This window comes from Pezoporus wallicus, unplaced genomic scaffold (assembly GCF_028554395.1).
Source record: "Pezoporus wallicus isolate ANWC-B61680 ecotype Strahan unplaced genomic scaffold, APGP_CSIRO_Pwel_v1 scaffold_13239, whole genome shotgun sequence".
In the NCBI taxonomy this organism is placed as follows: domain Eukaryota; kingdom Metazoa; phylum Chordata; class Aves; order Psittaciformes; family Psittacidae; genus Pezoporus; species Pezoporus wallicus.
The window spans coordinates 726,978-751,454 of record NW_026642052.1 but is presented as its reverse complement, the minus strand read 5'-3'; the positions used below and the strand labels follow the sequence as shown (position 1 = coordinate 751,454).

At 37.0% G+C, this 24,477-nt stretch overlaps 1 protein-coding gene across 2 annotated transcripts in view; it reads right to left on the bottom strand.

Moving 5' to 3' along the window:
• HTT (huntingtin) overlaps positions 1–24,477 on the bottom strand; it is an 81,217-nt gene that overhangs the window by 30,719 nt on the left and 26,021 nt on the right. For both annotated transcript variants that reach the window (XM_057426811.1, XM_057426812.1), the window contains 26 exons: positions 24,194–24,317; positions 23,781–23,899; positions 22,738–22,849; positions 21,228–21,368; positions 20,453–20,611; positions 20,259–20,356; positions 18,569–18,708; positions 17,644–17,707; positions 17,101–17,201; positions 15,455–15,601; positions 14,293–14,413; positions 14,014–14,090; positions 12,021–12,172; positions 11,398–11,600; positions 10,385–10,511; positions 9,585–9,712; positions 8,777–8,887; positions 8,134–8,211; positions 7,270–7,493; positions 6,624–6,702; positions 6,329–6,490; positions 5,647–5,702; positions 4,721–4,869; positions 3,949–4,085; positions 1,868–1,984; positions 266–388 (listed from right to left, as the gene is read on the bottom strand). In XM_057426811.1, the coding sequence (XP_057282794.1) occupies positions 266–388; positions 1,868–1,984; positions 3,949–4,085; positions 4,721–4,869; positions 5,647–5,702; positions 6,329–6,490; positions 6,624–6,702; positions 7,270–7,493; positions 8,134–8,211; positions 8,777–8,887; positions 9,585–9,712; positions 10,385–10,511; positions 11,398–11,600; positions 12,021–12,172; positions 14,014–14,090; positions 14,293–14,413; positions 15,455–15,601; positions 17,101–17,201; positions 17,644–17,707; positions 18,569–18,708; positions 20,259–20,356; positions 20,453–20,611; positions 21,228–21,368; positions 22,738–22,849; positions 23,781–23,899; positions 24,194–24,317 (3,249 nt within the window). The remainder of the gene's footprint in view (positions 1–265; positions 389–1,867; positions 1,985–3,948; positions 4,086–4,720; positions 4,870–5,646; positions 5,703–6,328; positions 6,491–6,623; positions 6,703–7,269; positions 7,494–8,133; positions 8,212–8,776; positions 8,888–9,584; positions 9,713–10,384; positions 10,512–11,397; positions 11,601–12,020; positions 12,173–14,013; positions 14,091–14,292; positions 14,414–15,454; positions 15,602–17,100; positions 17,202–17,643; positions 17,708–18,568; positions 18,709–20,258; positions 20,357–20,452; positions 20,612–21,227; positions 21,369–22,737; positions 22,850–23,780; positions 23,900–24,193; positions 24,318–24,477) is intronic.

The following is a 24,477-nucleotide window of genomic DNA, read 5'->3' as shown; positions in this document are numbered from 1 at the left end:
TACCTGTGGAATTGTATTCTAGATTTTGCTACAACAGTATGTTTCTCTACATTCCTGATCAACAAAATAGAAAATGAAGCCAAATAATGCATAAGCAGAACATTCCTGTATGAAGTATTCCCAGTTGGTAAATCATATTAGTTCTAACCAATTATTTCCTAAAATCTGGGGCTGGCACTTTAACACCATGTTGCAAATTAAGAAGCATACTTTATGGTTTTGTATGAAAGACACCAGATTCTCTCTTCTGGAAGGAACTGCTTACCATTGTTTTAGGAGTAATGAACATACTCCTTAAAAGCATGTCCACAGGGCGAAGGGACGAAGGAGCCAAAATTTCAAACAAAGTGTTCAATACTCCCAGAGCATCATGAGAGTCTATATGCATCTGTTAAAGAAAAACACAAAACTAATTTGTAACTATCCACTTAAGGTAAGTGTAACACAACATTTCTATGACATCCTGTGTGTAAGGAAGCTGTCCTTTAAAGTACAAAATTCAGAGCAACCAAAAGCTATGAAAGGTAAAGCTATGAAAGCCTACTCTCCCCAGCCATGAGATGTCCTCATGGGAGTGGGCATCTGCCATCATAGGGTAAAGAGCACTAAGGGCACAATTTCACTAATTTTACTTTTTATCCTTGAAGTAAGTGGTTTTTAACTCCAGGAAAGGTGTATCAAAGACAGCAAGAGACACAGGCACATGCTGGAGGGAGTCCAGCAGAAAGCCACATGGATGGTTACATTTGCTTGGAGCATCTGTCATACAAGGGGCACCTGCCATTGTTCAACCTGGAGAAGGCTCAGGGTGATCTTTATCAACATGTAAAAGTATATGACCAGGTGAAGTGGAAGGAGGAGACAACTAAAGTACACAAGAGCGAGCCAGAATCTTATCAGTGGTATCCAGTATCAGGATGAAAAGCAATAGATACTAGGTAAAACACCGGAAATGTGATTTAAATACAGGGAGTTTGTTTGTTTTCTGCCTGTAAGGATGCTCAGACACTGGAAGAGGATGCACAGAGAGGTTACAGAGGCTCCATCCTTAGAGCCTGTCACAACTTGACTACACATGGTCCTTAGCAACCTGCTCCAGTAGATCCTGGTTTGAGGATAAGACAATATCTAGAGGTCTCTTTCAATCTTAACTATTCCATGATTCTATGGTTTATTAAAGCAGTTTCAGACTACATCTTTCCACCCTCTTCATCAAGAAAAAAAAATGTAATTAGATCCAACTGCAATTACAAAAAAATAATTTTGACATTGTAGAAACATGGGAGAATCTTCACACCATTTAGAAAGTGCTCTGATATCATCATATATGTAAGAGAAGTAGAATGACCTTCCTATGGAAACAGCCTTGAAGATACTGCACATACTTCATGCTCATAGCAGCCTTCCAGTATCTGAAGGGGGCCTATAAGGATGCTGGGGAAGGACTCTTCATTAGGGATTGTAGTGGTAGAACAAGGGGTAAACGGGTTCAAACTTAAACAGGGGAAGTTTATATTAAAGAGGAAGTTGTTTATTGTAAGGGTGGTGAGGCACTGGAACGTGCTGCCTAAGGAAGTTGTGAATGCTTCGTCCCTGGCAATGTTCAGGGCCGGGTTAGACAGAGCTTTGGGTGACATGGTTTAGTGTGAGGTGTCTCTGCCCATGGAAGTGGGGTTGGAACTAGATGATCTTAAGGTCTTTTACAACCCTAACTATTCTATGATTCTATGATTTAAATATGACCATCACTTCAAATACTTTACCTTGCAGTAATTGTTTTTTCATATATAAAAGCCACTATTGATGCATACACAGATTACAACAACTGGTTTATATGTTTATAGATTTAAAAAATGCATAAAATAACCTGCTGTTTTGCAAGCATTGGGAGAATAATGTCAGCTATTTGCCGGGACAGTCTTTTCCATTTGTCTTCATTTTCTTTATGACACTGTTGCAATACCAAGATGAACATTTCTAGCACCTGAGGAAAAGTCCAAAAGAATGCAAGTAAACACCCACACACTAACAGGAAACATTTGAGTAATACTGTCATGGGAAAAATATTTACTGTTTCATCCATTTGCCAAAAAGAAAAGAAAACCCACATGAGAAATCACACAACACACTTAAAACCCATTTTCAGGTCAAAAGCTTCTTCTTAATTATGCCTTTTTGTTTAAGAATTTTCTAATTGCTTCTATAAATTAAAAAATAAAAATAAAAAAACTTTATTGATCCTTTTAAAAAGGATTTGTCAAAAGACTGCTCAAACAACTGCAAATAGGATACTGTATCTAAGCGCCATATTGCATACTCAACAAAGATGGGAGAAAGAACATTTCCTAGATGTATACGTTTTTCTTCATTCTAGCTCAAAAAAGTTTAAATTTGGTCAAGGAAACAAAACAGACATTTTTATGGAGCTCATTCACCTGGGATATGTCACTTTCATATAAAAGTTTATAGGAGAGGATATAATGGAGGACACCAACAGCAAAGACCAGTTCTAGTAATTGAATGTATTACTAGTTTGAGAGTTAGAAAGACCTCACTTTCAAGGACAGACAGGCCAAAGGAAACTGGTTCAGAAAACCAGTTAGATGGAGCACTTGTAAAAGAATTCAAGTAGTTCAGACTCAAAAACATAGACAATTAAAAAGAGATGACCAGATGATTTGCTTCCCTGAAAGCTTTCTCGTAAGAGAGGAGATAAAAGTGATTCTGGGCTGAATAACTTGACTTTGGAGCTCCATGGATGGTAGCTACAGTCATAACAGAAACAAGTTAAAGGTTGCAGCTCTTGGAGCCTCAGAAGTTACAGAGACATGACTGCAGAACACCCCAGTCACAGCTAGGGAAGAACAGAACTGCCCAGGGGTTGGTTTATACATACTGCACCAGCAGAATGGGACAGAACAAGAAATACAAATGGGATGGTGTGGGAAGAGCAGTGCATGGGTGGTCTTTAATAGGTTAAGAGTGTCAGAAGAGAATCTGCTTGCAACTGCAGTACCTTATGTAACACAAAGTTAATCACTATTTCATATCATGTGTCTACAGGGTGTCATCATATAGTTATATTAGTCATTTTATGATTATAAAACTACACATTCAAAAGAAAATGTGGATACACAAAATTACCCCAATCTGAACATGCAGTTCCCAACAAATTATTTTGACAAGATGTACTTTTTTCCAAGTGTTCTCAGAAAATACACTGCTTACATTAGCATATGCTTTTTCACATGATGGAAGGAAAACTGTTAAGCACACGAATAAGCAATAAGATGCCATGTTCATCATGTCACTTCTCTTAAAATTACCTTTATGTTTTTCTTCTAAACAAAGTGTATTGAGAAAGTAATTCCTATACTCCTACAAGGCAGAAACATGTTTTCCAGACCCACGAGGTCTGGGGCAAAGTAGTAAATGTCAATAATTGTCTAGCTACCAGTTTCATTACCTTACTGAAATAATTCATATTTTACAGTGTTAATTGAAAATACTGGTATTGTACAGCAATACCTAAATCATCTCTGGGCAGCATGTTTCATACTTTTAATTCTGTCCTCTCTTCTAATTTTACCCCCATTCTTTCAAGTTCATTGAATCCTAATTTATTTCAACTTTCCTACTGATCTTCTGTTTATTCAATCTGCGACACAACTAAGACCACAATCCTAACTGGAGCTTTTCAGTGCTTTGTTACCATGACCTGATTATTAAATCCCACAGACATGTTATTTAACTTGAAATACTGATTTGCAGTGCAGAACCCTTCCCTATGCCAAAAAAAACTTTGCATACTCTCTATAAGGAAAGATCACACACAGAATCCAGCTATTCAAGTTTTGTATATGAAGTCATTAAAATTGCCTGAAGCATTTTTAGCACAGCAAGGTTACCCTTTTATAGGCCATAAACAAGGGCATTTTCCCCTCATACCTGATGGTACTGTATAAGTCTCAGCAGCATTGACACGACCACTTCTTTTTGTGTTTCCAACTCTTTTCCAGCATCAGCTTTATTTGTTCCTCTTAACACAAAGAGATCATGAACAATGGGTTGCAGAGCTGGTATTGCTGAAATGAGATTTGGTTTTCCAACATGAGACAAGTCGCTCTTGAGCAGTGTTTTGTTGTACAGTTCAGCTACTAAACTGTGCTTTTGTTCATTAAAGTTTTGCCCACAACCCCCCCAAAAAAACAGAAACAAAACCCAAAGCAATAAAACCCCACCAAAATTATCATGCATAATGATGTCTATCTTATTATTTCTAGTAGAAAATTTATATTATGGACATATTTGCCCATTCTCATAGAGCTAAACTACAGATATTTTTATAAAGTATTTCTTAGCAGAATCACTGTAAATTATGAGAAAGATGCTTCTAGTTAAAGACCAAAAGTGGAAGGAAAGTGAAAGGGACTAAAAATTAAAATCAAAGCTTTTAGCATGGTGCTGTGTTATAAACTTACTACCTAATAAAGTTTCAAATAAAAGCTTTGTCGCTATTATGTGCTATGCAAAATATAGGGTAGCAGCATTAGTAGGGTACAATAAGCTTCCTGAAGGAGACTTATGCATTAAAGAATTCAAATTCCAGTGTATTCTGGAATAATCAATGTGATTACAGTTTTCTATAGCTTATTATTCAATACTGGTTTTACTCCTGAACTATTACTAACAAGGGTTGGTGCTTTCTTCTTTTCATTACCATGTGTAACAGCTTTCCTCCCACTGGCCATAATACCATCACACAGCTGAATGATCTTAGGAATTCCGATTATCTGTTTGGAATGATACCGCTCATAAGACAGCAACACCAGGAAAAAAAAGATATTAGGAATAATTGCCTCAGACTCCCTGAAAACAAAAAATGAAAAGTGTTAAGTCTGAATTGCACAACTCCATTCAGTAAAAACTAATCTTTTTCCACTGTTTTTAAGAATGCGTTGTTCTATTTTCATACAGTATTTCTGCAAGTTTTGTGCCTTGCTCTTTATTACGTTGGGGTTTTTTATCCCCCAAGGGATTTCTTTCAAGCTGTGACCATTACAGTGTGCTGGCACACAGTTACTAGTTTTGTAACACACTACCTAATGCACATAACACATTGGATTATTACTGTAGGAGATTCACAGACCAAAAAAACCCCTCATCTGTTCATAAAAGCTCAAGTGTGAGAAAGAAAACTGAACAGCTGACAGTAAAAACTCTATTGCATTGCTCATGATCTATTAGGTACTATACAAAACGTATGAGGGGATCAGAATGCATAGTGATTCACACTGACTCCACAATAGGAAGAAGTAGCTCTCCCTACAGTAACTGAAACCTAGTGATGAAGTGCTGATTCCAGAAAGCATAGCTTGTTGAGGGTCCCAAAAGAATGGTTTTACAATGCTAAATGGAGAAACAGAACAACATAGCTTAAGATTTCTACCCCCCACCACACACACACTTCCTGACTTCTTCAGCCCCGTATCATCTGAAAGGGCTGCCACTGGAACCAGGGAATCAACAAGCGCATTGTCCAGATGGTAACTCTGCCTTTCTCAGGCAGAACCAGCAAAACAAATCACTACATGCTCCAGACAGTTTAAACACATAGTGTTCAAAGGATCTTTATTAATTTCATACCTGAACTGTCCTACTTCAATGTATTCAAACTGCTTTAGGACAAATCCAATAAACACCTAAAAAGAGAATAAAGTATACAAAAAATAGAGAGACATTAATTTTCATTGAAATAATTCTGACAATTACAAAAGTGTATATTTTGGAAAGAGCAAAAGACAGGCATCAATCATCACATATAGTTAATTCTAACACTTATGAAGTGTTCCCCCTACAGTTACAGAAGATACTGAGAATCTTCTTGATGTTAGAGCTTAGAATAATTTGCATGAACATACGCCACATTTTACCTATAGTCTGTATATTGTTAAGTATAACCTTCTCAGTCAGGTAACATGCATATTCTTAATACAGAAAGATGGTACTTCTATTTGTAAATTAAGTTTTAACACCACATTGTATTGTCCACATCATCTTATTCTTAATAATTCAATCTGATGAACAGCTCTTAAATAGTTGTTGGAAAGCTTAGAAAGTAATTTCCATGCAATAGAGAAATCAGAAATGTGAAGCTCTCTGTGGCTGGCGGTGGGAAGAGGGCAGAATTTGAATCTCTCCCTCCTGTAAGTCTTTGCTTTCACCTATAGTACAATGATTGGACTGCTGCAAGTATCTTTGCTGTAAATATGAAACCTATGGGTGAGATATCAGTACTACAAGTTTCCCCAAGTGGTGAGGTACCAACCTGATCTGAATCCAGAAGACAGTAGTTAACTCGTAGCTGAACCAGTTGAGCAAGCAAGTCTAGAACTTGTCTCTGCAGCTGGACCGATGTTGTTGTGGTATATTGTTTCAATGCTTTTATGACAAGGGGTTCAAATAAACGAATGTGATTGTGAATAGCATTCTGTAATAGAGAGATTTTAAAGTAATCTAACATCTGAACACGTCTCTGGTTCAAAACCAAATTATGTTTTAAAGGAGGCAAAATGTTTTAAATCTAAGGTACAGCACTTTCAGGAGTACACAGATACAAGTACCTTATCAGCACGATGTTTTGCTGCACTGGTAATGCTAGTTTTCAGTTGTGTAGAAACTTTTTGCAGCACATCAAACCATCTGTCATAAAAAAAAAACAAAAACCCATTAGCATTAAGAAAAATGGGGGTACAAACACACTCTCCTTAGATGCATATTGTTTTACCAATGCCAACTTTTGTCTACTTGACTGTTTCAAGATTCTTAGTAAAAATGAAAGAACACAGACAACTTACAGTACACTTTTATCAGACCACAGAGATTTGTGGACAAACATGTAGCAGAGAAAGTTTCTGGTCTTTGGTTAGCCATCCTTTGCCTTTCTTTTAAGGCCATTTGCTCTAATGACCAAACTAAATAGTTTTGAATACAAGCATTTAAAACTATTATGCTTTTTAAAAACCTTGCGTAATACCCATTTTAACAATTTAGCTTTGATTTGTAAAACTCATTAGAGATCATCAATACAGTGTTCCATTCAGGATGCCACTGCCACGACAAATTACTTTTCTTAAGTCTACAGGAGAAATAACACACAATACTGCAATTTCAAGTTACTTAGCTCCCCTACGATACTTGCATTTATGAAAAACAATAAAAAGAGATTCTAGTTCAAGCTAACATTATATCATAAGGGAAAAAAGTTACCCTGAAGCATCGTGTTCTTGCTCAGCCTGAACCATGTTCCTCAGACTAGCATCAGCAAGGGCCTGTGTAAAATGTGTGTATGGTGCCATGAAGCAATAATGATAGAGACCAGGTCTCAAATTCGAAGAACCTAAGCGTTGAGCTTTGCCTTGAGCTTTGTTGGGGTTTGAAGACAAGCCATCATACTGAGAAGCCAGATTTGTCCCAAACAATGTTTTCAATAACTAGAGAAGAAAATTGGAAGGGAAAAAAAAAAAAGTTAACATTTCAGGAAAAGGAGGGACAAACAAATCAAGTTGACTCCTCATCTTCCCAAAGGACTTAAGAGGAAAGGTTAAAGTTGCAAACTGTGGATAAAAGAGAAAAAAGATGGAAAAAAAACAATCCACACCTCACCCAAAAAGATATGACTGTTTTCATGACTTAAGCTATTTCCATGTGACATCTCAATAGTCTACTAATGCTCACCTCCCACCAAAATTAAGCTTTGATGACTTGAACTCAAACATTTAACTGGAAGCCATCAGTAAGGCAGTTCTTTTGACTTATTTGCCTTGGTTTTAATGTAGTTAACTGCCTACAGAACATATTTGGCAAGGTAGGAAACAACGTGGTTTTCTGAGCATTAGCTAAAACAGTTCTCTGAATTGGAAGCAGCTCAAGAAATTACATTATTCAGACAATATCAAGTTTCAGAACAAGCAATGAAAAATTAAAGAAAACACGCTCTGTTTGCTCCACCTGGGCTACAGTTTCCTCACATTACTTCCCTTAAAAGAATGTGCAAAGTCTTAGTGTCCAACTGATAACCTCAGGACATCAGGATTAACCTCCCAGTAACACACAAAATAGTTACCTCCTTACCTGCTGCACACAAACTGTTGCCATTGTCGGCTCTCTGTTGAAACACGATTTTAGGTATCCCAAAATTTCTTCGACACACTAGAAAAGCAGAAGATAAGTGAACCTAGTTGCCTTTTTTATTTTATCACATGCAGCATTACTATGAAAACAGGTTGTTTTACTAACTAAAACTACAATAATTTAAGGGAAATCATGGGGGTGTGTAAAGAAATAAAAGAATGCAAGATCTGCCTCCTAATCTTAAAGCACCACAATTCACAGCACCACAGTTAAGGAACAAAAACATATCAAGACACAGGAGAGGAACGGGAGCAGTATGCTTTCTGACATTTTGTATATTTAACAAGAGTATATTTAAACATATTAATAGAGTAAGGATGACTGAAGGCAAGCCATTTTCCTGGTAAGAAAAACCTCCACATGAAATTTAAACAGTAAAAGATTACGCCACTTCTCAACTACAGCAATTTAACCTGGAAAATCTGCTTTAGCACTCTACCCAACACTGTGGTAGCGCAGCACTTCTAGGACTGCCGTCTCTCACAATAGCACCAATTTTAAAATCAATATGTGGGTTTTCGCCAACAAGGACAGAGATACTGGAAAATTTAACTACAAAAGAAAGAACACACAGATCTCATACCTTCCCAATGTCTTGAAGAGTAGCAAGTTCCAAGATTTGAGACAGAACATCCAAGGCAGACCGTAAGAAACATCCAAACTTTTCATTACTGTTTTGGAGATCCAAAGTAACCTGGTCCCAAAAAGTAAAATCACATTTTCCATTAACCATTACTTCAGGAGATAAAAATTACAAAAGTGGGCATTGACACAAAAAGATCTTTTGCCTAAAAATTCAGCATGGTTTGATATATGCCACTGACAGTTTAGGCTCCCTTATGAATGGCTAGAAAATAAGACTTCATTTTGACTAAGAAAAAAGGACCTTCTAGCTTGAGGAAGTGACAGCACCTGGAAAGGCCTAGGATGTTGACAAGCAGCAGAGAAGGGATAATGCATTTCTCAAACACAGTAGGTGTAATAAGAATACACCCCCTGAAGCATGCAAATCAGATCACCAAGCCCCCAGGGAATGCATCTTCTGTCACCTGAACTAATAAGGAAAAAGTTTACCAATCCTGGAATAAACTGCAGAGAGAAACAGACACTGGGATCTATTTGGCATTGCCAAGCCAGCAAAGGGTCATTTGGTACCAGCATTAGCCAGCAGAGAAACAAGAACAGGGTGACAATGCCTATCAGAGGGATTTGTTTGGGTTTTCTGTTTGTTTTTATTCCTGGTGGCTGTGATTTTGTCTGCATGTGTGTGTGTATATAAACTGTTTACACAGGCAAAAAAATGAGTCTCAATACAAGCAGAGCCATATTTAAAAGAAATAAAATGATTGCCCAGCCACACTTTAATTCAATCATCTGAGATCATGTAGTACCTTATAATTAGCATGGGTTGCTTTCAAGACATCATATAACTTCAGATATGATGGAAGATGATAAAAGCTTCCTACTGAAGATGATTTACTTGTTGGAACAGGCCCAGCAGCATCAGTTTGCCTAGGAGCTTAAAAGTATATCATAGATTAGCACAACATACTTTCTCTAGGACCCTCAAACATTACTAGACACCATGAATTTTTCAATCTGCATGCAGGTTTTAAACTGCAAACATGCATGTTGTACAACTGCAATATGAACTAGCATTCCAAGAAACTAGCCCTCTGAGACAACACAAATTAACCCAGGGGGCTTACTATTGAGTACAAGTACAATTTATTAAACAGAATTAACACCCATTCCTTTCATTCATTATTAAGGAAAAACAAAGTTTTCAAGATTCAGAATCTTGTTTCCAGGAGCAACAGAAGCTACTCCTGCCAAAAGGTGCAGAGCAAATTTCATATTCCTCAGTAAAATACTTGCAAAAACTACTTCTTAATTGTAGTCAATAGATGAGTAGATTGAGAAAAGCAGTAAATAAAAGGATTTAGCAGTACCTTGCTTTGGAAAAGCACAGTTAATTTTACTGAAAACCAAACCAGTAAGGAAGCCCCCACCTACAGCTGCCTTTCCTGCAAAGCAGTACTGAAAAAGAACTTCTGACAGTGGGTCTGCCAGCCTTTTTAACCAAAACTTCAGAAAACCAGTTACTCAGTTTTATTTCTTCTCTCTATGCTGTAACCTTACTCAGGTGAGAATGATAGTTGGGAGGGTTAACAGGAGTAAGCGTGCTTACCTGGACTTGCTTCACCACCCTTTTTAGGGCTCATTGGCACAGAGGCCTGTTCAACAGCCTCTCTCTCTTTCCCCTTCCTCCGAATTGGACTAAGAGAAGGTGGGTTTGTGAGAGAAGGTAATGCTGCCTATGATTAAAAGAAGCTTGATTAATTTCGCATGCACAAGTAGCTTTTCTTTTTCTACACAAATATAAGTGTATTCATCTTCTGTTTAAACTTCCCATTATTTGACTGACAGTTAAATTGTCTCAACTCTCAGGTTCAGGACATGGACTTCCTGGGTGAAAAGGAAGAAGTTTACTGTATTCTCTACTTTACCTCTGAACTTCAGTGTAGGTCAATGAGATGGAATCAAAACTCAATGACTAAAGTTTCTTTTGATTCCAGACAAAAAGCACTGTCCTGGTTTTAGCTGTAACAGTTCTTCTTACTGCCTGGGTTTTAAACCACAAAAAGCATCAAAAAATATTCTCACATTTTCAAAATATGAAGAAATTACTAATCCTAGCAACACTGCTTTATAGGCACCAGGCGAGTCTCAAAATGAAGATGCCTCAAAAGAACCCAAGCCAAAATGAAAACCCAAAGCCAGAAGTGCCTCACAGGAGCTGTTTTAGAAGTCAAGACACTTTGCAGGATATTGAAAAGATAGAAGAGCCATTTTTAGCCCCAAAGGAGCTCAATGCATTACAGCCAGCCAACAAAGCCAAAAGTCAACAGATGCTGACTCCATCTGCTATATACACTCCTCAACAAATTAATATTTCAGATGAATTCAGCTGGAATAAAAAGTTCAAAAATTAAGGTCATATTACAAACACTGCAGAACTAAGGAAAAACATGTTATGCGGAAGAATGATATGCATGCTCTTTTCGTGTTATTTGCTTTCCTACCCATAATGAAGTCATATTATCAAGGTATGAGATGAGATAGTTACCCATATTAACTCTAAAATTAAGAGGTCTTTATCACAGCAGTATTTACATCACACAATCTATTTTTAATACATACCTTTACTGCTGGGCCAGGAGCAACATCATCCATTACATGTGCACAGATATTAATGACTTTCAGCAGGTGAGAAAAAAGCTGTTCTACTAAAGTAACAAGAGTTCGATCTGCTAGAGCTGGCCAGGGTTCCTCCTGCTTTGCAGCACCTTGGTTTGAATCATCTTCAGCACTCCAGGGATTCTTTAAGCACTTGGGAGCACTTGCTGCAATATAAATTGATTTACAGAAAAAAAATATTTAAAAGCCTTAGAATTAAGTATCAGAAAATTTCAGAGACATGTATGGTTATCCTCTCTATATGAACAAAAATTCAAATAAAGAGAGCCTTCATTTATCAAAACCAGCAGTAGGTGCATAGTTCTAAACAGCAAAGAAAGTTAACCTTTCATACCCAGCCTGTACACTAAGCATCCTGCATGTCCCCTTTGGCAACTAAGAAGAAATTTGCAACTTAGAGGCAGTATATTTTCAAACATCCTGGGCGCAAGAAGTTTCTTCTTTATTTCTTCTGTTCTATCTTGCAAGTATTTTGTTGTGCAAGATTAAAACAGGGTAAGATACAGGCCTTCTAATGCTAATGGTAAAAATATCAGGACAATCCTACTTTCCTAGTTCTGCCTTACCTGCAAGCAAGTTTCCAGTCAAAATCAAAGCATCCTGATGTGCAGAGAGGTCCAGTGGGAACCATGCTGATGAAAGGAGAGACAGGACCATGCCAGCCATTCCAATGGTGCAGCCCTTTTGAGTTTCATCTGAAGGACTTGGCTGGGAATCTCTGGAAGTTTAATATTGGAATGTCATGACCTTTTTCTCCCCACTTTGGCAAGTTTAACGTCTTATGAAAACTAACAGTCAAGTAAACTACAGAAACACACTCAACTAGGACTTAAACAACTTACAGCACAGACCCAACAATACTTTGTCTTCTTAAAGAGCCACTACTATTTTTTTAAATAGCAAATACCAAAGCTGCTAGTGACATCTACTGATGAATGCAAGAATTCTGTATTTCATTGCTAACCAGTGTGGTCCTGAGCTACCTCCAAGTCAAGACTTCCACATAGACAAGTTAGGGATGGAAGACACAACCTATAGCATTGCAGTGTAATAACATGTCTGTCAGAATACTATACGAATTACACGCATCATTTCAAAGCTGTAAGGCTTGCTCAATATTATTAACTTCCAACAAAAGATCTGATGCAACCTCTAAATAAAGGAATTTCTTTTTTGGTTAAAAAAATAATATCCAAAGTGGTCAAATCTGGTCTACCACACTTAGAGCAATCTCAGAAAATGAATTTACACTACACAGAGCTATTATTTTGACAAAGCTACACAGGTAATGACAGTGCCTTCCTTTTTTAACATATATTTTCATATGTAAGTGTTGTTTGCTATAAAGTTAAAAAACCATGAATTAATCCATGTTGAGCTGTACACAGTTGGAATGCAACAGTTCAAATATTGTGAATTCTTAAGACAAAAAAGGATTCTGACAAAATTCTCATGTTATTATCCATGTTATTATATTCTTATTACACAGAATTATATAATGTGTCTCATTCCACAAAAATAAATTTACAATCTAAATTAGTACAAACGTGGGCCAAAAATCTGTAAAGAAGGAATTAGAGGAAAGAGCAAAGGCTGTCATTGCATCACTGATGCATCTCAGAACCAATAGTTTTTAGGCTGGATAGTGCAGAAGACGCATTGCTGCAATTCTGCATTGATTTTGTTTTCCACCTAAGCAGTGCTCACATCCTAACCTACTTCAGTTGTTAAAACTGGACCTATAGCTCACAGGACATCTTTTAGAATGCATACAGAAAGTATGCTACACTTATGGCCAGCAAGGGAAAAAAGGGCACCCCAACAAGAACAGCAGCTGAGGGACAGCTGTTGGCTTTGGGGGTTTTATTTTAAAACAAGATCATATTTTGCAATAGAGTTTCAGGATACCAGAAAAATAAAATAATAGGAACATGACAACAGTGAAAAAAAATTGACACAAATTATGTTAAATCTATTTAAAAACCAATCAGCTCTGCACATGCACACCTTCAGTAGCTAGCTTTTCAGCTCATACGGCTCAGCACATTGATAATCAGAGGCAAGATCAGAGCTTTAGAGTTGCCAACTGTACAGTTGCATTCTGAAGAAACCCTTCAGAATCTAAGTATTTTTGGGCTATCACGTAGTAAATACATAACACTTAACTATGGGCTATCTCATCTGCTGTTCCCATTCAGTGTGCCAAATAGAGAAAGCATCTGATACTTTTACAGTTGTAAAAGCAACTATGAAGCAACTTCCTTTACAACTGTTCTACAACATAAACATGAGATCAAGGTGAAAATGATCATGTTCTGATTTTAGAGAGATACTACAAGACAATATCCTGAAGACAGATATTTTTCAAAAGCATGGAATTTTTTCCTATTACTTATTTTGATAGATACTGACCATATGTATCTATCTATTAGAGTGGCTGCAGCCAATCCCTGTGATACGTGCTGTGATTCCAGAAATGAAAAAATGCTGACACTTAGTATTTTTAAAAGCAACCTTATGTCACACTCTTCTTTATGAAGGTCTTATCTGCTAACATACCCACAGTGCCATCCCATACTCCAGGTGCAGACTGGAAATGTTGTGGAGAGAAGACACAAAGCTTCACAACAGCCAAACTGAAAAGTTAACACCAAGAAGTGAATCAGTTTCACCACTGGAAGAGTTTGCAACAACAACAAAGTATCTGAAGAGGGAGAATTAAATATATTAGTACTGCTACTGCTGCAGTACCAAAGATGCAGGTACAAATACAGCCAGGAAATAATAAAAAATAAAGCAAAGAAAAGGTCAGCTGCTACAAGAACTAATAAAACTCACCGTAAGTGCTCTTGTAGTGGATATTGTCAATGCATGGGAAATTGCTGCAATAACTCTTGAGAGATTGTTTTCCATAGTGACATCAGTTGGACTTTGCAGCATGTTGTAACCTCTATATGTTCTGAAATAAAAACATTTACACCACTAAATATGTACTTAAAAACAGCTTAAATACAAATTATGTCTTAAATTACTATTATTTTAGAGACTGCTTATAAAATACAAAATCTGAGGACACTCCAAATACCACCTTATTTTAATATTTTTGCTTCTCTACTAGCAAAAGCAATTTAATTTATAAATCAAATCTTTTTATTAGCAAACAGAAACAGCAGACCAGACTCTCAATACTTAAGTAGGTGCTCTAGAGATCACCACCGACCGATTCAACATCGGTCTGCTCTTACTCAAATCCATGTAACAGTTTTGCATGTTCACAACCTTTGGATTATTGCTGTAGAAAAAAAACACACTATTTTGCATCTCAAATAACACTGTCCATAAAGTTCTATTGTTTCCATACTACAGTAGATAAATCTTAAGTGACACAATTAAAACCATGTATGGAAAAGGTACATACTTAAAATCTTGTACTACAAGCTGACAGAGGCAAAGAGCCCCCATAAATATATACAACTCATACTGTCTATAAGACAAGACATCTAAATAGAAGTGCTTAGGGAAGTGTTGTTGGCAGCAAAAATGCAGCAACAAGATCACACTATCAGAATTTATTTTTAAGTTATACAGGCAGTATAGACTTCTGCAACCACAATCACTGAACAGGATTTGAAGTTAGAAATTGGGATCAACCAACAAACCTAAAGGATAGCAATATTCACACAGAATTAGCTTGCAGTGCTGCACATGTGCAATTTAATGGACAAATAAGGGTGACTTCAGGATGAAGATAAAAGTTTTTCACAGAACAATAACTCCCTATGATCACTGCGTGAGCACATCATCAGTAACTCATGCACCAGTTTATTCTTTAAACATGAGTTTGTTTCTGTGGAGCCTAAATCTACCACAGATGCTCCTACAGACTGGAAAAAGAATTCATAAGCACATGGATTTGCAGGATTTAATTATGCTTCTAGACATTACAAATTGAAATTTGGGTCCACATTCCTTTTAGGGCAAGCCAAGACATGTAACATACCTGGTGATGGTGCTCACTGCGAAGTGAGATGGAGGCTGTGTTTCATGCATTAGTAGCTTCAGGTAGACACTGCTTTGGTCTCTTGCTACTGCCACAACTGGATCAGCCTGTCCTTGGTCACAGTTATAAAACAGCTTTGGAACAAGCCTTAAAGATAATTATCAAAAAGTACTAATCAGAAATTATTTAATATACAATTTAAAATAAATTTAATATACAGTTCAGAAAGGTGCACACACCAATTAGGTATCAAATTATAAAAGCTGTTACTAAAACTGATATTGTAAAATGTAGCTTAAAAAAGGGTCTTCATTTTAACCAAGGAGCACAAATCGGGGCAAAACCTGACATACGGTAGTTAAAAAAAAACAAACAAGCATTTATAGACACACCTACCTGTACACACTGCAATGATCACTTCACTAGAGTATTTCTCTCTGTGTTTCCCTGTCTCCCCAGATGCTTCCCCCCCCATGGATATCTGTGTCAACTAAACACTAGTTTCTACCTGAAAAGGCCAGTTCTTCACCATCTGATTTCTATGCAGTGAACCTTAAACATACAAGACCCAGTCTTCCTGAAAAACATTTCAATTTCAACAACAACAAAAAAAGTATGGTAGACATTTTCTGTAGACATTTCACTGCCAGTACTTCAACTGAATGCCCACATGGGATGTTTCAAGGGGCTTCTGCAAGCTTGGAGCAACGCTCTTAGGCAGTTAAGTCTTTTCCAACCTTAACACGTGCTGTCACTAAATCAGCCTGAAGATACAGAAAAACTCCAACTTGCTACCAGTCAGATAAAATAACTCCATTTCAAAAATCAAGTCCATGAATAAAAGCAACAAATGCTATCTATGATGCAACACTGAATTACTTTTCTACTGAGCTGTTTCTGCAATAAGTGGCAGAATTTTTAGCTGTTTCTGCTTTTAAGTGGCAGAATTTTTAAGTGGCAGAATTTTTAAGGCTTCATTGTCCTTTATTTGTTATTAGGAATTACACAGCAATTAATAATCTGAAAAAATAGGGAAGAGACTCCTCTGACAATAAAATATTCCAGAAATCCAGTATTACATACTCCCAAGTTCTTTAAACATAAAAATTAAGCCCCTGAACTCACATCAATAAACTACCAACTAATACTTACTATTTGGTGCAGCGATTGTAACTGTAGTAGGGTACAGCAAACAGCAGCTTGTTAAACAAGATTAGCTACTTTACTATCACCAGTTTAGCATGAAAGTTTTAAGCTACACCACTTATAACCATGTGGGAAGTACAATGGGAGTTCGGACAACTCGGTAGAACTGCAACAGTTTAAGCCCAACAACTACTGTCAGGATACTACTCCAATCACTTCAGCATGCAGAAAAAAAACTTGAAGTTGAAAGTGACCCTCAGAATGTAATACAGTTAAATAAATATAATTGCAAAGCTAATAAAGAGCCAAGTAGAATTGCCTGATGATTCAGAATGATGCATGTTCTAAGTACCACAAAGCTACATTTGTCTCCCATCCCTCATTTAAACAAAAATATAAAACCACCAAGGGATTATTTTACTTACAGGTACACAGTAACACAGAAGTACCTTTCTAAACTTCTTTTTTTAAAGGAAAGAATAAAAAAAAGCCATATATACCTCACTAACGAGGCTGCAGCTACATGTCTCACTCTTGGATCTTCATCTCCAAGCAGACATATCACAACATCGTTAAGCACTCTCTCCTGAAGTTTTAGTAGCTAGAAAGTAAGTTAGCACAGTAGAATTCCTTGAACACTTTCATCAATTGACCAGATTGTTACAAGATGAAATCTCACTAGTTAACTATCTGTTATTAAGTCGGTAAGATCATCTTTACCTTAACACTGCCAAATACACCATTTAAATACATAAATGCCAAAACCTTTTTGAAGTCTAGAAAAATACCACAGCAAAACCACACACACACCAGAGAACACTAAGATCCTTGAATCTCAGTAGTAAAGTATCTTTCCAATTGTAACAAGTTTCAGAGCATGAGCTTTGAGACTCATACTTGCAAACATAACTTGCAAACAAAACATACTTGCAACAACTATCAGTGTTCAGAAACCGATGTTTAGAATTTAAAACATGAAGAGCTGAAATTGCACTGGTACCTTCATCCAGAAACACAATACACTTACTGAATAATTTACTTACACCAGTATAATGATGAACACCTCTGTGCAAGCTCTCAGTTTTTCCTTCCAAGAAGCTGACTAACCTACAGTAAACCAGAATTTAGGGTACATTAGATAACGTTAAATGTTGTTTCTCCCTTTAGTACTCTGAAGAGCTTTTTTGTTTCTTTTTCTTAAACACACCACTGCAGGGAAACTGTAAGAAGTAAACAAAGTTTTTGCTGCCTTCGGAAAAGGTAAGCTATTTGCTAAACAACTATCTGGCTAGCGCAATAGAAGAATTACTTTTCTTTAGTTAAAAAAGGTAATTTACACATTGCGATTGTAATTGGCTTGGGCCTTTCCTCCCTCCTCTTCCCCATCCCCACAAGGAAAAATCAGACAGTTTTGAAAAGAGTAACACATTCTTAACATCACTATTCAGAAAAGAGTTCAATTTTGTATGATTAAGGATAGCTTGAAGAATTTTCACATAAACATATTTTGTCTTTCAGCTTGGAAGAACCTGTGGACAATGAGGGAATGCAAGAAAAGTAAGTAAAGTCATAGTCCTTTCAGTGTACAGAAACCAAGCAACAGAAAAGAGCTGACATTAATGGAGAATAACTTGGGGATCTTTTCCTGTGAAAAATGTGCACAACATGAAATCCAAGTGACTTCTCAGATTATATGGTGTCTCTCCAATCACAAAACTACAGAAGACTTGATAAAGAGACCACTGAATCAGAAACTCCAATAGCATTACAAGGATTGGGCTTGGTAGTGAAGTCAATGGTAAATTGACAAAGGAATTCATATATCCCTGAGGCAAATGACTGGTCCCATTTACTTCTGTGAAACTTGTTGATGTTTCAGAAGAAACTGTTCCATTATGCTTCTGGTTTCCCATACACAGCATCTTTGCACTGAAGCTTAAACACCCACGGGAAACTATGAACACTTACCGAAAATCTACCTCTGCAAGTGTTTCCAGAAGTTCTGTCCTTACTAGCCAGTAGGAGCTATTCTTCAGTGTTAGAAGGTCAACAATTAACTGTAAACCTAGTTCACTGTAACTGCTACTGCATAGGCTCATGATGCAATGCTGAAAAAGTAAAACAACTTTCAATTACATTACAGGAGAGGTTCTCTGAATCAAAGTATGTGAGTCAGAAAAGTCTGTTTTATTAAGAATACTAGCAAAAGTTATTGCTTAATTGCTAGGAGACAGTTCCAGAGCCAAGCACTTTGTAAGGCTAGGACAGCAGCTCCATGTGAATTGCTCAAACCCAATGTTGAATTTAAACTCCAGAGAGGAACACAAGCCTTAGAGATCAGAGGAAAATCCTTCAAAGAGTAAGGTCTAATATATGGCTTAACCATCACAAGCACCATTAATTCTGCTCAAAACCACTCCCTCCAAATCCCCATAGAGTATTTTTAGACACCTAGTTCTGATTTCCAAAGTTCTTGAAACAGTCAGACCTCCACATTTTAATGACTGTTCAACTATATGCACGATGTATGATACTTGGGAAAAAGCTGCAGAACTCTATACTATGTCATCTTTAGCTACATAAAAAAAGTACTTTCTTTTTCAGGGATTAAGAACCCAAAATGCTTTAGAACATTTCTGCTGAAAGGTATGAAATCAGGCTACATTATATGCTGAGGGAAAGAACAAGTCAAAATTGACTAAGATAAGTTGCCATAACTGAACAATTCTAAGTCTTGCAAAAAGTCATAATCACAAGTGCAACCATAAATAAACCCACTATATTTAAGCAATAACATCACTGAACAGAATGTTAAAAAAGATAGCATAATTTAACTAACTGGATTTCCTTCCCTCAGTGGCACCACAGATCCCTCCTCTTAGCACATGAAATCATACTTTCCATACAGTATCTGTATTTTACTAAAAGCTATGCTTTGCCTCACTGACCTATAAGCTACAACACAGTCAGCCACCCTGTGCTTCTCAGTGAGCTAATTTCCCTTGGCCTGCAATTCGCCCTTCTTGCTCTACTTCTCTGGAAAATTCCTCAGGGAAAAGCTCACTCCTTCATTCCTCTGCTTTTTTCACACACCACCTTCCACAGATTTTGTTACAAAAATAAAACTCACACACTCTAAGTTCCACTCACCAGCTCAGCTCTCATCTCTATTTTAACAATGGTCCAATGGATTTTTTTTACCCAGTTCGAAAAACTTGCTTTCCTGAAACTTTCCTCACTTTTAAAAATTATTATTTCAGGAAATAATCACTATTTTATTGCCATTTCTCACACTAAATTTTTGCTCTCCAAATACAGGCTACAACCAGGTGTTACAGGTTCACACTTCCTTCTTCAGCCTAGATATCCTATCTAATGGACTTATCGTATTGTTGATTAATGTAACAGTACAGCTCAAACCAGTACATTTATGACTAGAAATGTCATTATTATACTGCTACATGATCTAACCAACATAATTTTCCAGCTGTTTGCTCCTCCATCTCTGTGCCTGAATTCATGTTTTCTACAATGAAGTTCTTGGGGAAGAAGTAATTTTTTGCTCCATGTTCCTACACCTGAGCATAGCAGGATCCTAGTCAACAAATAACACCCCTGTGATCTGCGGTGGTGCAAATAATTTGCTAATTCTGCTTACCTTCACAGCTGTACAAGCCAGTTTGCATGTAACGGAGGACTCATCTTTCAGTGTTTTCTGTAACAGAGGTATGCAGTCTACCAAGGGAAAGAGATTTCCTAACAAAGAGAGAATTTAGGGCAATGAAACAAAACAGAATTTTGCATAAAAAAAAACAAACCAAAACAAAACACACCCTTAAAACAAATTGTTACCTGTTGAGCTTCTGACATTTATTAGCCATTTTTCCACATCAAAGCGGGATTTAATTAGAATGGAGTTGACAATTGTTCCACACAGAATGGCAGTGGCTCCTCTGATCTGGGGATCTCCGTGGTCAATGTAGTTCAGAATATCTGATACATACTGCTCCTCTAAGAAAATAAGTTACAACTACTTTATTTTAAAAATACTAATCTTAGACTTAACTGATCCCTAAAAATGTTTCAGTGGAGGTACCGATTCCTGTACAATCGGTATCAGCATATTCACAATATGCCTGCTTTGGTTCTATCCTTGGATGTAACCTACAGATCATTCACACCATCCAGTCCAGTGATTACATATAAAAACATCAGCAGTTTATTTCAATTGTACACAAACTGCTCTGGGGAAATCCAAGAAGTTCTGGTTACCACTCCACCTTTGCCACTATCGCTATCAAACCAGTTGAATACTCCAGGTCCCTGATAATAATATTGCAGCATTTATGAAAATTAACCTAGTGGCTTAGAAACCATTTATAAGTTGGCCTGAAATAAATTAGAAGAAACCATTTATAAGAAAAACAAACTGCTTCTGTATAGTTGTTGTACTAAAATAGCTTGTCAGAAGCTATATAAGCTCATTCAACGAGACTTCATTTTTATTAAAAGCAAAAATAGTGTTCAGACAGCATGTTCATACCAATACTGGTGCAATATTTAGTGCTGCCTCATGCATTTAAAAACTCAAACACTAATAAAATGGAATAGGTGAACTGCAACATACCATACTCTTCTCCCATTGCTTCAAGAGGTGTTTTATACAGTTTGCTGAAGAAAGACTCAGGGTGAAGTGCAACAGCTGCTCCAACACAACTTACTGCCAGGGCTTTTACACTGACTCTCACATCTCTATCAGGAACTAAAGCTGGGGAGAAGAAAACAAACCCAGGGGTATTTAAAAGCTTCATGAATTGTTTTTAGGCTAATTAATAACTCTGTATGATATAAATAGCTTAGCCTAGATAAAAAAAAAGTGAAGGCAGAGCAAGTAGTTCCAGTTGATCAGAGGCAGCAGTTATATATGGCCTTTTGGTTTGTTTGAAAAAAGACAACACACCAAACTAATACACACACTACCACCTCGCTTCCTTCATCTCTAAGAATACAGCTATTACACTCTCTTTCCCAGAACACTACATTAGCAGAGTACATTAACAAGTAATAATTTAGAAAAGATGTTTGTTCTTTTCCCCTTAAATGCTCATTTCAGTCATACACAATGACAGATACATATATGCCTGTGACATGGACTTCCCAGTGAAAAAGAACTGAAGCAGCAGTGTATGCCATAAAGGCTTCCTGGAAAATCCCCACTGACATTACTATGCTAGAAAGGTAAATATTTCTTCTTTTGAGCCCCAGTTGCCTCCTCCAACAATCATGTACCCTCAAAAAAGCCTCTTTGACCATCTCACATGAAAAACAGCCACACTAACTTGTTTGTTCAAATGCTGCAAGATGTTAAAAGTGGAGAAAAACGTTCAACTTGAGATTTCACACAGGCCTCTGAAAACCTTAAATCAATTCTCTGCTTTACTCCAGCTGAATCTTTTAAAATAAAGTTACATTTTCAAAACACAAACTGATACAACAGCATTTCCTCTGAATTCAGAAAAATCAACACAATTCAAACACAAGAGAATGATAAAGTTAAAAAAAAAATACACTTAGTCTTGTTTTCATTAAAACATGTTAGGCACTGTTAACAAAATCAACTGTAAAAATATTAAGACAAGTACTTGAAAGAACTATACTCTTCTGAACTTGTTTTAGAAGTTTCTACAAAATGAACTGCCACTCAAAATAGCTTCCTTGCTCAGGTATTGATACTTTCATAGTGGACAGACCGGGCAGTCAATGCTGATAAAAAGAAATACTGATACTAGATTGTCTTCACAGCTCCATACAATCGATGACCCATGATGGCCCCCCAAGTTAAGTCTCACTACAATTTACAAATTGTAAATGTAATTAAGTATTTGACTTGCAGGTTAAGTTACCATAATACATTTTTAGATGCCAAATGGTTCAAGATTCCTTGTAAAATGGCACAATTTAAGCGGTTTTAGGTTTTCCTATAATCTGGTGCAATCATTTAAATCAGGACTGCCACAGAAAACCCTACACCTGAAATCTCTAATAAAGTGAGATTAAAAACCAGAGTAAACTGATCCCATTTCTGACTTTGTACATTAACAAGCACAAGGAACCAATGAGTGGAACAGAAAACTTACCTCCTTTCTCCCCAGTAAGTAGAAAAGAGGCAGACAGAAGTCTAACACAGTGCACTAAAGGAGCAGAATCCCCATCGGTATAGTGACCTATGTCTCCCTTTACCCTGGAGGGCTAGCAAAGGCAAATCACAATATTTATATAGATAAAAATTTATCTTCAATTTAAATAAAATATTAAGCACAAGATTTAGAAATACAACCTTTATACATTTTGGGACGTGCAGTAATGCAAACTGTGTCTAATACAAATGTAAAAAAGGCCTTAAAACGTAATGTTTTTGGGAAGTTTGGAACCAGTATCAGAACTGGTTTAACTTAATCACAGAAACAACAATAATTCTATCAATTTGCTGAATTACCTAGATGTGCGGCTTGCATCTGAAGTCTCATAAACCACTTTCTGGTGACAAAAAATGATCTTTGGAAACTTTGCATGAGAAGCAATTAATACCCAAGTTGGTTTCAAAGAAAGCTGACAACCTTCTGTGGTTTCACATTTAGATTTCCCCAGTAGCCCAGGCTACTGCCTGCCCCAAATGAAGCTCCTTGTGCCCCAGCTCATAACAAGATCCAAAGCTCAAGTCAGAAAACCGCAAGAGGAAATCAGTAGCCTGTGATTGGAATGGTATGAGCCTCTCCACAGAAAGAGAGGCTCAGAGAATGAGACTTCGTAACTTCTGACAAGATCATGAAGTTCCCTACACAGGTAGCAACCAGCACAAAGGTATTTCAGATGATAAAGTATCAGTGTACCCTACTAATGCACACACAAAAGGGGTTTGTGTTCTGGGCAGTCTGTGTTCTGCTTTGGCTTTGTAATTGCATTCAAGATATCACTTGTGCATTCAACCCTATGTCACATGAAATTCAGGTTGTAACTCAGATTTACTATTCAACCTTAGTTATTCTGACCTATAACAAAGTGCCCCTGTCACATGGGCTATACACATTTACCGCTAATTTACATAAGCATAACTGTCATATCTTTTTTCTCAACTTAGTTGTTTTAGACTTTAAAGCAGACCACTGTGACTGCTTCTCACCTTATTTTCGTGATCACCAGGATCTGCTGCATCTTCTTTTGATGGAAATCTATCTACGCTGCTATCAGAAGGCTGCCTACTATGGCTTGTGGTTTTCAACAGGTGAGGCTGTTGAAGAGCTTTAGAAAAAGGTTATCTATGAAATACCATTCCAGATGCAAAGTAAAAGCGCTTTAATTTAACCTAATTACACAAACATGAAAAATAAATTAGCAGGAATCAAAACAAGTGATTCCTTAGAAGTGCTGAAATATATTTCTTGTTTCACATTTCGATCTAGTTATGTTTTTCACATCCATTACATGAGTCTTCATTGCCCTGGAAATCAGACACCAGATGCACCTGTAACACCTGCCTTAAACATGTCACCAGTTCTGTGTCTGCGTGACCCCAACCCCAATTTACCTACATACCAATAGAAGAATTTCTGAAAGACTCTGCTGAATCATCTTGGAGAATATTTGCAGCTTCATCTTCCTCATCCTGCAGCTGCCCAATTTGCATTCCAGAATACTGTCCTTCAGCACCCTCCAAAACCTACACAATATGAGGACAAGACTTAAAATAGCTTAACACATAACACCAAATCTCAAACATGCAGTGTTAGTCATCTAGAAATAATTTGAAAGCAAATATGAGCCTGATAAATATTAGTGTACAGCTGCATGCAGGCTATAAAGCAGTTCCTGTCCTCTTC